Raw genomic sequence first — 13,806 nt, 5'->3', positions numbered from 1 at the left:
AACTTCACTGGATCCTCAAAAGCAAACTCAACGGGCTCCTCGTTAGCGAACTCTTCTCCCGGCTCTTCCCAAACAAGACAAACAAGCAACAAGGATACAATCAACCACGTGCAAACTCAAACAATAAGATGCAATGATGGTATGCTATGCGGGATGCAAAATGCAAGATATGACAGGAAATGCATGAACCTGGCCTCAACTTGGAAAACCAAGTGTGCCACTGGAAAGATGGGATGAAATCGCTTGAAAACGATATAAAGAACGCCGGAATCGGAGTTACGGTTTGGAAATGGCAAGCGATTCAAATATGACACCGGTCTGCAATTTACAGCAAGTAGACCTCTAAATGCAACGAAATGAACATGCTACAGCACTCAAACATGGCATCAAAATATATGGCAGGGAAGCATTCAAGATGCTTAACAAAAGACTAGCATTGAGCCACGGCCAATTCATCCATTAACAGGTTCAAACAAGCATGGCAAAAACGCAAATGCAAAACAGATCTCAGACTTGGTGAAATTAACACTTGTCTGAAATTTCAGGTCATGAAGCCCTCTTCGGAGCAACAAAACAACATGCTACAGGACCTGATTAGGACAAAGAAGAACATGGCATGGAGCTACTCAACAAGCTTAACAAAAGACCCTTAGTGACCTTAAGCCAAAAGGGATCACAAAATATACTAACGAGCACACGAACATAGCTAAAACATAATCAGTTTTCAGACTTAGTGAAAACTGAGACATGCTGAAATGTAACTCACGAAGGCATGTAAACGAGCTCGATGCACTCACTACGGTGCAAGTCATGGTAAGGCAAGCATACATCCATTAAGAAGGCACAAAATGCAAGCTAGACATAGCAAGAACAATGGCATAGCATGCACGGATCAACTACAATAACATCGACAAAATCGCAAATAAGTTGACGATCTGCCCAGATTCACAACGAAGCAAAAGTAGAGGTCGATTGACTCAAGCTAGGGTGCTCCATAATTGCAAACAAAGACATGGATGAATAGAGCACTACAAGATTAACAAAACTCATTTACTGATCATCCTCAAAAGAGGCACAGATCACTAGGAAACAACCTGAACATATGGCATCATGAACTAAACAATCCCAGACTGTTTTCACTAAGTCCCTGAAAACAGATTTACCGGGTGCCTCACTTTGTAAGCTTGCACAAGTCACCACACACATCACAAAAATGCATGGGTTGCACCTTTGGAAAGATAACAAAACTCTTAACAAAACATATGTAGGGCTCATGGGCATATCATGCACACAACAATCATGGCAAAAATGACAAAAGTCTAAGATGAACTAACAGATCTGACAATTAACTCACGAAGCCTCCTTCTAACAGCATTTCAGGCATCAAGATGAACTCAAATGAAAATGATGCAATGGAATGAAATGATGTACCCATCGAGACGAACATTTTGATATACTATATGCCCAAATCGGAGCCATGGATGCGGAGATATCACAGGTCAAAGTTAGCACAAAAATTAGGGTTTCTAAGGAAAAAGTCAACCGTCGGGATCCCAGATCCAGATCTGGCGCGGATGTCGAGGTTCACCGAAAAACACTGTTCACGCCGGAGTTCGTCGGCCGAAGATGGTGGTGGTGGCCGGAAATGGAGGTTGCCGAGGGGAGGAGAGGCCGGGGTGGCCGGATCCTCGCCGGAGGAAGGAGCAGGCGGCGGGCGGCGGGGGCGGCGATCCGCGCGGCGGCGGTGGCGACGGTGGCCGGAGGCGGTGGCCGGGCGAGGCGGCAGCGGCAGCCGGGCGGGGCGGCGGCGCGGGGCACGGCGCGAGGCGGCGGAGGACGGCGGCGCGGGGCGCGGGGCGCGGCCCGGGTGCGCGGAGGCGGGGGGCGGCCTTGGGCCCTCGCGGGCCGGCGGCGGTGGAGGGTGGCGCTGCCACGTGTCGGCTCGGGAGAGGGCGGCGGTGGTGTCCGGCCGGGTCGGACAATGTCCGGCGCGGCGCGGGGCGATTTAGGGTTTCGGAGAGGGAGAGAGATCCGAATTTCGGGGGGGCTTTTATATAGGCATAGAGGGAGCTAGGAGAGTCCAAATAAGGTGCGGTTTTCGGCCACGCGATCGTGATCGAACGCTCTAGGTGATGGAGCAGAGTTTGGTGGGTTTTGGGCCAAATTGGAGGGGTGTTGGGCTGCAACACACACGAGGTCTTTTCGGTCCCTCGGTTAACCGTTGGAGTATCAAACGAAGTCCAAATGATACGAAACTTGACAGGCGGTCTACCGGTAGTAAACCAAGGCCGCCTGGCTAGTCTCGGTCCAATCCGGAAATGTTTAATCCCCACACACGTAAGAAAGCTAGAAATGACCACCGGAGGAGAACGAAGCGCCGGAATGCAAAACGGACAATGGGGAAAATGCTCGGATGCATGAGGTGAACACGTATGCAAATGCAATGCACATGATGACATGATATGAGATGCATAACAACGAAAACAACACACGGAGACAAAGACCCAAACCCGAGAAATAAATATAACTTAACGCCGGAAACGGCAAGAGTTGGAGTACAAATTGGGAAAGTTATATCCGGGGCGTTACACCTATTGAAGGGTATTTTTGCTTCATTTTCTATTTATGTTTCTGTTTTTATGGTTTTTCTTTTTCCTTTTTTCTTTCCTTTGTTGATTATTTTCGTTTTGTGTGCGTTTTTGGCTGAGTGCCAAATTTTCATGATTATATGATTATTTTTGCATATTATGATAAAGTGCAATTTTGGTGCAAAGTTGCGCAAGTGTTTTTTAGTTCTCTTTCTTTTTAAAGGAAATAAATCATTTCAGTTACATTCTGTGGAAATTATAGTAGAATGCAAAAAATGCACTATTATATGCTTCTTCTTTGCATATTTCGAAAAGTGTAATATTAGTGCAAATTGTGTGCACGTTTTGAAAGTTTTTTATTTTTCATTTTCTTTCTTCTTAAAAGCCTTCATTCTTTCTTAGAAAACTTCATTATTTTGATTTCGTTTTAGTTTATTTGTCTAAAAATGTAATGTCCATGCCACAAGTGTTTTACTATGTTTGTTCATTCATTCTAGGTTGTATGTAGTCCCTATTGGAATATTCAAATCGTCTTATATTTATGTACGCCTTATATTTATGTATGAAAGCAACAGTTCACAAGTGTACGTGTATGCAAGAATGGTCTGTACGCATGCAGCCACAACTTAAAAAATCAATTTGAGTAAAGTATGAAAAAGGTAAAAAAAAAAAGAACGTTAACATAATGAAACTTGTTTGGGCCAGTCGACTGGTCCAAATCTTTTTCAGTCAGCTGACTTGTAGCCAGTCCCTCGCATGACCGCTGCTTGCTCTTCGTTCCGAGATGGTATGAATGTCTTCTTGGTCAATCAATCGTCGGTTTTCATGCAAGTACAAAATAGGCGAGAAAATCCTAATCTGATGGCTATGAACGGTTGCCTGAGAAATGAAATTTTAAACTCGTAAATGTTTTATAATTTCCTGAACGTTTTAAAAATTCAGCAACATTTTTTATAATTCTTTATTTTTTATGAACATTTTCACGATTTGTGAACGCTTTTTTAGTTAAAGCACATATGCTATAGAATAAGAAGACCCAGGGACCTCAGATTCCTTCCTCGCATCATAAGACGCGGAGCAGCGAGCGTCGCGCGCCGTGTGCAGCAGTAGGCCGGCCCATTTACGGTTTTGAAGGGTTTTTAACAAAAGTATTTAAAATATTTTGAAAAATAAAAATGTTGAAAAACTGGCTGGAATGGAATATAATAGTTATACATATCTTAAATAGCAAACAACAGGTACTTTTTCAAAAAATTATTGCGTTTCCAAAAAGGTAGAAAACAAAAACAACAAGCTTGCCTAGTAAAACACATTTGAAATTGACAACGTCTTGCTTCTTATTATTGATAATGATGCGGTACAGAGTACATATTGATCTACCTCGAGATCAATATAGACACGCGGAACTAGTTAGCGTTGCTGCTCCATTAATAAAACACCGAGGTATCTCGCGTTTCTTCTTCACATGAAAACTCCAACCACTTTGATGTTTCTGTCCTATATGGCAACGCCATTGCCTTTGGCATTTTATATGTGGTAGTACTCCACAGCTCGATCGGCAGGAGCATGTATTGATTAATAAAAGCCCGACCAAACTTCTTTTCCTCTATTGCAGTATTCAAGCCAGTGGCCCAAGACGCTGGCTCGCTGGACAGACATGCACGGCCGACCTGCTAGCTGCTGCCTGCTGGGCTGGGCGTCCACGAAATCTATCTATCTACGGCAGAGCGAGGGGGGGAGGCGACGAGAGCACGTGAAGGATGAATTCGTGCAGCCAGCAGCGGCGTCTAGCTCTATCCATGGACGTACGCAATGGCAGCTGGCTGCATGCATGCGAGATGGAGGTAGCATGCGCGCTGTCAGCGAAAGTGCGGCCGGGCAAGGAGAAAAGTTGCCGCTGTGCGGCATGACGACGACGGCGACGATGACCTGAGCTGGGCCGGCCAGACGATTACCTGCCGCCGCTGCTCAATCCCATACTCCATCCCTCCAGTCCAGACGATCATCTGTTGCCACATATGAAACGCCAAAGGCAATGGTGTTTCCATGTGAAGAAGCAACGTGGGATACCTTGGTGTTTTCATGTGAAGTAGCAATGCAAAATAGCTCGACGTCTTTATATGGAACAGAAACATCGATGTGGAGTTTCTAAAAGGCTCAGATCATAAAATACTTTCATATCAAGTTTAGTTTGTGACAAAGATCGCCGAGAAGGTCAAAACAGTGATTTTGTCCGCTCCTACACCGGTACATGCAGTACTTCCATTGGCTTCCAGTTCCAAGAGAAGTATGGTCGAGCTAATCATGTCCCACACTTAAGCTACTGCTATAGACGTAAGGAGCCAGGAGCAGTATAGTTTTTATACTTTACGTTGGGAAAGCCATTATATCTCCCATGCTTCCATCGAGTCACCAAATGTCCATATTGGTTGGCAAAGATGCGTGTCAGTTGGGCGCATGAATTGCTTTGGGAAGAACTGCCATCGCCATCTTGGAAGCAGAAAGGGCACGGCACTCTGGCACCACCATGCCCATCACCACTTGATCGCCGCCGCCTAGTTCCATCATGGCGGTCGCCCGAGGGCAATGTTGACGTTGAGCCCCCGAGCTCCATGGATGATTCCTCCATGATCTTGATAAAGATTGTAGTTGATGTTGATAAAGGCCCTCATCCGAACATGACGATCGGAGATGGAGCATGGTCGGTCGAGCCAAGATGCCAGTCGAGCCGACGACGAAGATGCCGGCATCGCAGTTGACCTGTAGACGAGTCATCGATCCTTTTGCCGATCACACAGCGGAACTCTCAATGAAAGCACCAATGTCGGTGTCAAAACCGGCAGATCTCGGGTAGGGGGTCCCGAACTGTGCGTCTAATGCGGATGATAATAGAAGGCAGGGGACACGATGTTTATCCTGGTTCGGGCCCTCTTGATGGAGGTAATACCCTACATCTTGCTTGATTGATATTGATGATATGAGTATTATAAGAGTTGATCTACCACGAGATCGTAGAGGCTAAACCTAGAAGCTAGCCTATGGCATGATTGTATGTCTCTATTGACTTGCATGGCCCTGGTTTATATAATGCACCAGAGGCCTAGGATAACAAGAGTCCTAGCTGAATATGCCGGTGGGGGAGGAGTCCTTGTCTTGACCACCAAGTCTTGTGGAATCTTCCTTGTATGCGGCAGCTGTCCGAACTGGCCCACGAGTATACGACCATGGGGGTCCTCGGCCCAATCTAACTAACCGGGAGACGACGTGGTGAGTACCCCCTAGTCCAGGACACCGTCAGTTGGATCCTCGGCTATATGTTTCTGGTATTTATATCCAATGAATTCCAAGGTTAGCTGGCGGTGTGTCTTTCGTGCTTCTATGGCCGGCGGTGTGCATCGGTGAGTGGTTTTGCAATTAGTTATCTTCCACCAACCATCTTTCATGAGTCTTTCATTGACTTTCCATTTGCATCTTTCCACCTCACATTTCATGGTATATCGCTTGTTGCAATCCGAGTGAACAACTATGAAAGGCATGTGCTGTTTAACAACATACTCACACAACCACATCCTGAATTCTAGCATGTGCTCGAACATCAAACCTTTCCTTACATACAACATCAAAATCTCGTCGGGTGTACTATTTGGGAACTATCTAGCCTCAATTGTCTTGCTCATGCCACCGTCGACTATAGCCTTATTTGCAAGGCTAACCTCACAAAACAAGGGAACTTTGTGATCCCTACCGGTGATTTTTGTGTACCACTCTGCTTCTTTCTCAGTCAAGCCATCCTCGTCCAACTTATTCACCAGGCCTTCATCATCCGAGTCAACCACACAAGCACGCTAATAGATAATGTCAGGATCCATGTCCTTATGCCTTACTTCAGCCTCTACATCACCAACAATGTTGTGGTGCCTCTCATAATCTTCGTCGGAGTCATGACCATCATCATTGATCGGTGCACTACCTCATAACTCATATTGGGGATATTCATTGGCTTTCACTTCAACTTTATGCCCAACAATAGGCGGCACACTACTAATCGGGCTCACATCATCTACTAAGGTTTGGTTCAAGTCAACATGAAAGAGAGGAGCCTTGACCACCTTAGTTGCAAAGACTTCGAGTGACTTGACTGCCGAGGATGCAACAACCTCCTTATATGCAACCCAATGCAAATTGGACTTGATAGGCATTGTCTTCATTTGACACTTGTGTGCTGACCCAACATCATATCTTCCTACTAATTCAACTTGGTCACTTGCATCCACCCATTTTAATCTTATCCGTATTTCTTCCACAACCTCTTCATAACTAGGAGTCTCAAGAAATATCAACACTTCCTCATACTTGTCAACAATATCCACATTCATGAATGCCTCTTTGTCAACATAATGAATATTCAAAATCTTGTCCATCTAAAAAAGGGGAACATAAGTATAAGAAATGTACAATGCTAAATATACCACATTGCTAACAAAACCACTAACCCTAACCCTAAATCTTAACATTAGGCATAACCCTAACCCTAAATCTTAACATTAGGCATAACCCAAACAATAAGGTATGCTCACCAACATCACAATGCAACACTATTGGAACAACAATACTCAAGAACATCACATTATAGATCCATGTTCAAAACTAGGGTTAGGAACCACAAGAACAAAACAATCCAAATAGACAAATCCAACCAATAAAAATTTGTGAGATGAAGGAGGTTACCTCAACGAACGGAAATGACACCGGATCCACGGACCAACCCAATCGATTTGCAAGGATTTGAGAGGGGCTAAGCGAGGGACACAAAGGGGGAAAAGGGCAAGAGCTCGGGGTAGGCCAATGAGGGAGAAGAGAGTGAGTGGTGAGTGGTGGGTGAAAGCCCCACGACCACATAAATATCTGCACCAGAAACGCCATAAATGTTGGGGTTTCCAAAAACGCTAGCTGTCTCGGCGTTTCCGGCCTGCCATGTCAGCAAGCAACTCGTTCTCGGCCTGGGAGTGGGCCAGGGAAGAAACGTCAGATAGGTCGGCGTTTCAGAGTTGATCAGAAACGCTGCGGACCCTGGCGTTTCTAAAAGAGTCAAATCGTGAAATACTTTCATGTCAGATGCAATTTGCGACTAAAAACGTTGACAAGGTCAGAACAGTGATTTCGGCCGCTAACTCCTACAGGCCGAAATCACTGTTCTGACCTTCTTGGCGAACTTTGTCCCAAACTGAACTCGACATGAATGTATTTCACATTCTAACCCTTTTAGAAACACCATAGACCGCGGCGTTTCTGCTCCATATAGACACGCGGAGCTAGTTAGCGTTGCTGCTCCATAAATAAAACGCCAAGGTATGTCGCGTTTCTTCTCCACATGGAAACTCCAACCGCTTTGACGCTTCTATCCTATATGGCAACGCCATTGCCTTTGGCATTTTATATGTGGTAGTACTCCACAGCTCGATCGGCAGGAGCATGTATTGAGTAATAAAAGCCCGACCAAACTTCTTTTCCTCTATTGCAGTATTCAAGCCAGTGGCCCAAGACGCTGGCTCGCTGGACAGACATGCACGGCCGACCTGCTAGCTGCTGCCTGCTGGGCTGGGCGTCCACGAAATCTATCTATCTGCGGCAGAGCGAGGGAGGGAGGTGACAAGAGCACGTGAAGGATGAATTCGTGCAGCCTGCAGCGGCGTCTAGCTCTATCCATGGACGTACGCAACTGGCAGCTGGCTGCATGCATGCGAGATGGAGCTAGCATGCGCGGTGTCAGCGACAGTGCGGCCGGGCAAGGAGAAAAGTTGCCGCCGCGCGCCACGACGACGACGGCGACGGTGACCTGAGCTGGGCCGGCGAGGCGATCACCTGCCGCCGCTGTTCAATCCCATCCTCCATCCCTCCAGTCCACAGTCCAGATGATCACCTGTTGCCACATATGAAACACCAAAGGCAATGGCGTTGCATTATAGGACAGAAACGCCAAAGCGATTGGTGTTTCCATGTGGAGAAGCAACATGGGATACCTCGGTGTTTTCATATGGAGCAGCAATGCAAAATAGCTCGACGTCGCTATATGAAACAGAAACGTCGCGGTCCGTGAAGTTTCTAAAAGGGTCAGACCATAAGATCCTTTCATGTTGAGTTTAGTTTGTGACAAAGATCGTCAAGAAGGTCAAAACAGTGATTTCGTCCGCTCCTACATGGGTACCAGTACTTCCATTGGCTTCCGGTTCCAGTATGATCGAGCTAATCATGTCCCACACTTAAGCCACTGATGTAGACGTAAGGAGCCAGGAGCAGTATAGTTTTTATACTTTACGTTGGGAAAGCCATTATATCTCCCATGCTTCCATCAAGTCACCAAACGTCCATATTGTTTGGCAAAGATGCGTGTCAGTTGGGCGCATGAATTGCTTTGGGGAGAACTGCCATCGCCATCTTGGGAGCAGAAAGGGCACGGCACTCTGGCACCACCATGCCCACCACCACCTGATCGCCGCCGTCTTGTTCCATCATGGCGGCCGCGGCGCATTCGTGTATGATGTCAAGCAGCACCGTCTTCAGGTCCTTGAAGTCCGCCCACCCACGCACGTCTGCGCGGACGGCCCGCCGGTCGCCGGCGATGAGGTCCCACACGGGGTAGCCCTTCCTCGGCATCATGTAGTCCCGCTCGGCCAGCTTTAGGGTGGGGCAGTAGTCGCCCCTGCCGTCGCCGAGGTACACCACTCTACTCGGCCTCCTCATCCCTGTCGCCGCCGCCGCCGACAGTTCTTGCAGCATCCCCTCCATCACCTTGCCCTAAATTTTGTACACCAAAATCTTCAGGCAAAAAAAGATATAGTGAAATCTAGCAACGTGTTAACTGAAAGTGTCTGATGCGTCACCTTGCACATGTTGGGAGGGCAGGTGGCGAGGGCACAGCCATGGCTGTTGCAGGAGCCATGACGAAAGTCGTGGTGCGGGGTGATCCTGAGGCGGCCGTCGGCGTCGACGCTGGCCGGGTTGGTGCTGATCTCCGAGAAGTAGCCGGCCAGGCCGTGGTGCGCAAGGACGGTGTCGATGAAAAACGCGTTGGCGTCGCTGAGGATCCGTAGCTCGCAGCCGAGAGCCTGTGCCGTCTTGATGGCCGCCACGACGTGAAGGGATAGAGGCGCCGTCCTGATGCTGCCGGCGATCTCGTCGATTGTTTTGCCTTGCGAGTGCAACTCGCCCATCATGGCGTCCTTTTCAAAAAGAAGGCAACAATTCCATAAAAAAACCGCGGCCTTTCTGCGTGAAAATTTAAAAATTCAGAGTGAAATGCGCACTGCAGCTGCTGAGATTTGGTTTGCAAAAGGTCGTAAAGTGATATCTAAGACCGGAGCAATCATTGGAACGATTACCAGGTGCATTTGCCACATCAAAAGGCATCACGTACGGTACGATGCTAACAAACAGAGGCTTACGATGGCCGAGTTCCATGGGAGGTGGAGCAGGAGCTCGTCAAAGCGCTGGGCGGCGCCGAGGGCGTCGACGACCCAGTTGTCGCTGTCGCAGTCGATGATGGTCTTGTCGAAGTCGAAGACGACCACCACGCCGGCGTCATTGCTCGCGGCCATTGTTGCACCTCAGAGAAACTCCTATCTAATTCAACCAGAACAGAGGAGCTAAGTGATGGTGCGTTGGAGTGGTCGGATCGAGCGATACGGCCGACGTATTTATAGCGGCGGGCGACCTTGGCAGCTAGGCCATGAATCGAAACGGCGAACGGGAACTATTGCTAATGGAGTATGATTATTAGGCACGGCAGCGTCGTAATGCGGCGTGATGCCGACCGCATTGCTGCGAGATCTGGCTTTCTCCCCCTTTCCACTCGCGCGGGTGGGCTGATTTTGGGAGGCGCACCAGCTAATGGAGGCCGGATTTGATTACTAATTGCCAGGATTGCTCTTGGGAATATTCCGGGAGCGGGCGATCGAGTGTATGTGTGTTCCTTCACTTTTCCGCCACCGTTGCTTTCAGAAAAAAGAAACTTTTTCGGCCACCGCTTTTCAGGCGGTTATAACGGCTCCTGCGTGGCGCACTTGCCTTTTCCCTGGTTTCCCGGGAGAAGAAGACATATATAGTACGTTGCCTGAGCTGGAGAGAGTAACAAGAAAGGACGCCGGAATGACCGCAATAGCATCTTCGTTGGGAGGGGATGACACGTACGAAACGGCGGCGGCTAAGGTAGACGTCTGCCTGACTATATAATTAACGCGTCCGTTAATTATTAATTAATGACTCATTAATTTTTTTTGGGCAGTAAAAATATAGACAACGTGCGTCCTCGGCTCGGCGCGGCGCGTCGTGACGAGGCGAGCGAGAAGGAGGAGCGCGCGTGTAGGTCTCCTCTTCTCATGCTCATACAAGTGGTAGAAGAGCTCACCTTATAAAAAGGTGCAACTCTCTTTCAACTTCCGAGTGAGACTAAACTTTAGCCTCACTCACTCCACTCACATGTGTGCATGAATGAGCCAAAAGAATTTCAGAATTTTAGTTGGGCTTTGGGCCAAAGGCCTACTAGCAAAATTCGAACAGCCATTTACCTCCGTTCGGTTTCACTTCGTCTCCTAACTTCCGCTGACGCCTCACGGAAACCCTCTTCTTAGGTTGGTACCAATTCTTCGAGAAATAATCATTTTATCTCTCTTTTCTATTTTCTGCTTGGTTGATTCCCTATGAGGTTGTACTTTTTTCTCTAACTTGTTCTAGGCGTGAAATACATGACTTCTTCTTCCTTTACTCAATGTCGTTCAGTACGGAATCAACTCACGGAATCAAAGTTGTCAAACAATGATTCACTGAGGTTAGTACCAATGCGCAAGCTCTTTTTGGTATATTTGTATTTTGACAATAAATTACCGCATCCGGATGTTTGTTAAATGTTAGAACCCTAGAACTCAAGTCCCATGCATTCTAGCCCAAACCCTTAATGTATTTTTTTGTCATATTCAATATTAATCAGTCTATGTTTCAATTTCTCGGTTAAATGTATATTATCTGTCCAAGATAGTTTGTCTGATAGTATGAGTTGCAAAACTCAACAAAAATTTATTGAATTGTATTTATTATCTGTCTATCTTAATTTTTTACAAACATCTCTTGTTAAATGGTCTAATTTCTTCATTGTCATTAGAAACTGTTCTAATGGTGCTCATTATTGTTATTATTATTCATTGAAATATATAATACAACTACTGATTGTTCTGTTATATCTACATTACAAAATGAATACGCCAATAGCTGTTCATGAGTCTTCACAGAGTACTCTTAGGTCCAAGAACATAAAACACTACACAAGCAACATCTAGTAGTAAAAACAACTCTTCTAAGAATTCAAATGAAGATATTGTAAACAGAAAGAAGCGGGATATTCATAAAACAAGAAGCGAACAGAAAAATACCGTGTTGGGGAAGGAGGAAGGGGGAGGAGCGGCACACAGCCACGACCGGCACCCCCTTTGCCGGCGATGGGCAGCTCGACCACGTCGGAACCACCCATCCCTCCTACCAGCCTTCCCCCCGGACCACCCTGCCTCGCCCCAACACAGGTACTGGCACTGACCGACCAGAGACCACCAGCAGCCGCCCGTCCGCCAAAGAAGGATGGTAGATCCGCCGCCACCGCCACTCGGGGGAAGGGGATAAGGTCGTGTTTTCGAACTCGACACATTTGGCCTTGAGCTGCGAACAGTTGTGCTGCTCGGCTGATGCGAGAGTCGTCGCTGCCGTGTGCACGGAGATGCCACGAGAGAGCTTGACCTGGCAAATCAGCTTGCGCCTGTCCAGTGCGTACCTGTCCGCAGCCGCAAGCAGATGCTGAGCCATCGCGGTCACGGGCTCACGGCCCCTTTCTCCTGGTCGAGTTCAGGCCCTTCATCGGCGTAGATGAAGTGAAGCATGGCCTTGAACACTGCCGCCTCCATATCCTTGACCTCCACAACCTGCGAGCACTTCTTCATCCCTCCAAAGAACTCGGCCATGAAAACCGCAGACCTCGAAGCGAGTATGTCCCTGTGCGCGGCAAAAGACTCACCGGAGACAAGAAACAAGACGTCGGCGCCAGTCCCTCTACGCAGGAGTTCGAGGAGGTTCTGGCGCAGGTTCGAAGGTGGCACCGTCACGTGCACATCCATGGGCGGGAAGGTTGCAACCGGCAATTCCTCGAGCACCGTGATGGTGCACTGCAGGGTCAGACAATCACCCCTGAGATACCACGACGCTTCCAGATCTCGCCTCTCGATTAGCTTGATCACCACCGAAGGCGAGCACACCCCATGGCCCTTGAATATGCGCGACACGTGCTTCTCCTCCAGCGGATCACGTATCCCCATTGGATCCACCAGACGGCAGCCCAGGCTCACCATCAGGTTGCGCGTTATGGGCTCACCGAGGTAGACAAGCTTGATGGCAACCCACTTCGTGTTTTCCCAGGCCATTTTTTCCTTCCACGTCGTGGGCTTGGCGTCCTTGGTGAACTGCGGCTCGTCGTAGCCGGTGCCGAACACCAGCGTCGCGGGGTACAGACTGGTTTCCCAGTCGTACCCGCCGACGTTCCATCTGGATTTGATGCAACCGTCGAAGACGGGCTCCCTCATGTTGGTGGCGGTGCACATGGCCGTGGCCGCGCTGTAGCCCTCGACCTTGAGCACCCGCACCAAGCGAGCAGCCCCGGTGAGCTTTGTGCAGGTCTTTTCCATGGTGGCGAGGGAAGGGATGATGTACTTTCGATCTGATCTTTCAACGTCCGATCCGCAGTTGAATGAGACGAGAAGACAAAAAATTCCACGTCTCCGCCTCTTAGCGTGTCCGCCATAACAAAATTATGGTTCTCGATCACAATGGCTATGAGTTCTTCTCCCACAATGAAAATACCTCCATCCTTAACTCCTTCTATCTTGACCTAATTGGGAACCCCAAAAACTATGGGTGGAACTTCTCGCTCCATGATATTAACCCCCAGACTCTCACACAGCTTCGGACACTTGACAACCCCTTCTCAGATCAGGAAAATTATGATGCTTTCCTCCAAATTAACCCAAACGCTAGCCCTGGTCCGGATGATTTTGGACCAGGCTTCTATCAAAAGTATTGGCACTCAACTAAAGATCAGGGGCGGATCCAGCCCAGCCCAGCGCCCCGGGCCTCCTTTGTGCACTTTAGCAATTGCTACAGTGTTTTGCTGAATTCTCCTCACGCC

General features: G+C 48.0%; 1 protein-coding gene and 1 pseudogene across 1 annotated transcript; both read right to left on the bottom strand.

Moving 5' to 3' along the window:
* Nucleotides 1-8,687: 8,687 nt before the first annotated feature.
* On the bottom strand, nucleotides 8,688-10,313 carry LOC119327553 (inorganic pyrophosphatase 2-like). Its single transcript, XM_037600646.1, has 3 exons — nucleotides 10,031-10,313; nucleotides 9,470-9,808; nucleotides 8,688-9,383 (listed from the first exon to the last, which is right to left on the bottom strand). Exons 1-3 carry the CDS (start codon nucleotides 10,181-10,183, stop codon nucleotides 8,979-8,981), a joined length of 897 nt encoding a protein of 298 aa, XP_037456543.1. The 5' UTR covers nucleotides 10,184-10,313; the 3' UTR covers nucleotides 8,688-8,978.
* Nucleotides 10,314-12,113: 1,800 nt separating this feature from the next.
* Nucleotides 12,114-13,306, bottom strand: LOC119333868 (annotated as a pseudogene).
* Nucleotides 13,307-13,806: the final 500 nt, after the last annotated feature.

The sequence above is a fragment of the Triticum dicoccoides genome, chromosome 7A (genome assembly GCF_002162155.2).
Source record: "Triticum dicoccoides isolate Atlit2015 ecotype Zavitan chromosome 7A, WEW_v2.0, whole genome shotgun sequence".
Lineage (NCBI taxonomy): Eukaryota > Viridiplantae > Streptophyta > Magnoliopsida > Poales > Poaceae > Triticum > Triticum dicoccoides.
The sequence above is the reverse complement of the archived record's forward strand: the minus strand, read 5'-3'. Positions and strand labels throughout refer to the sequence as shown.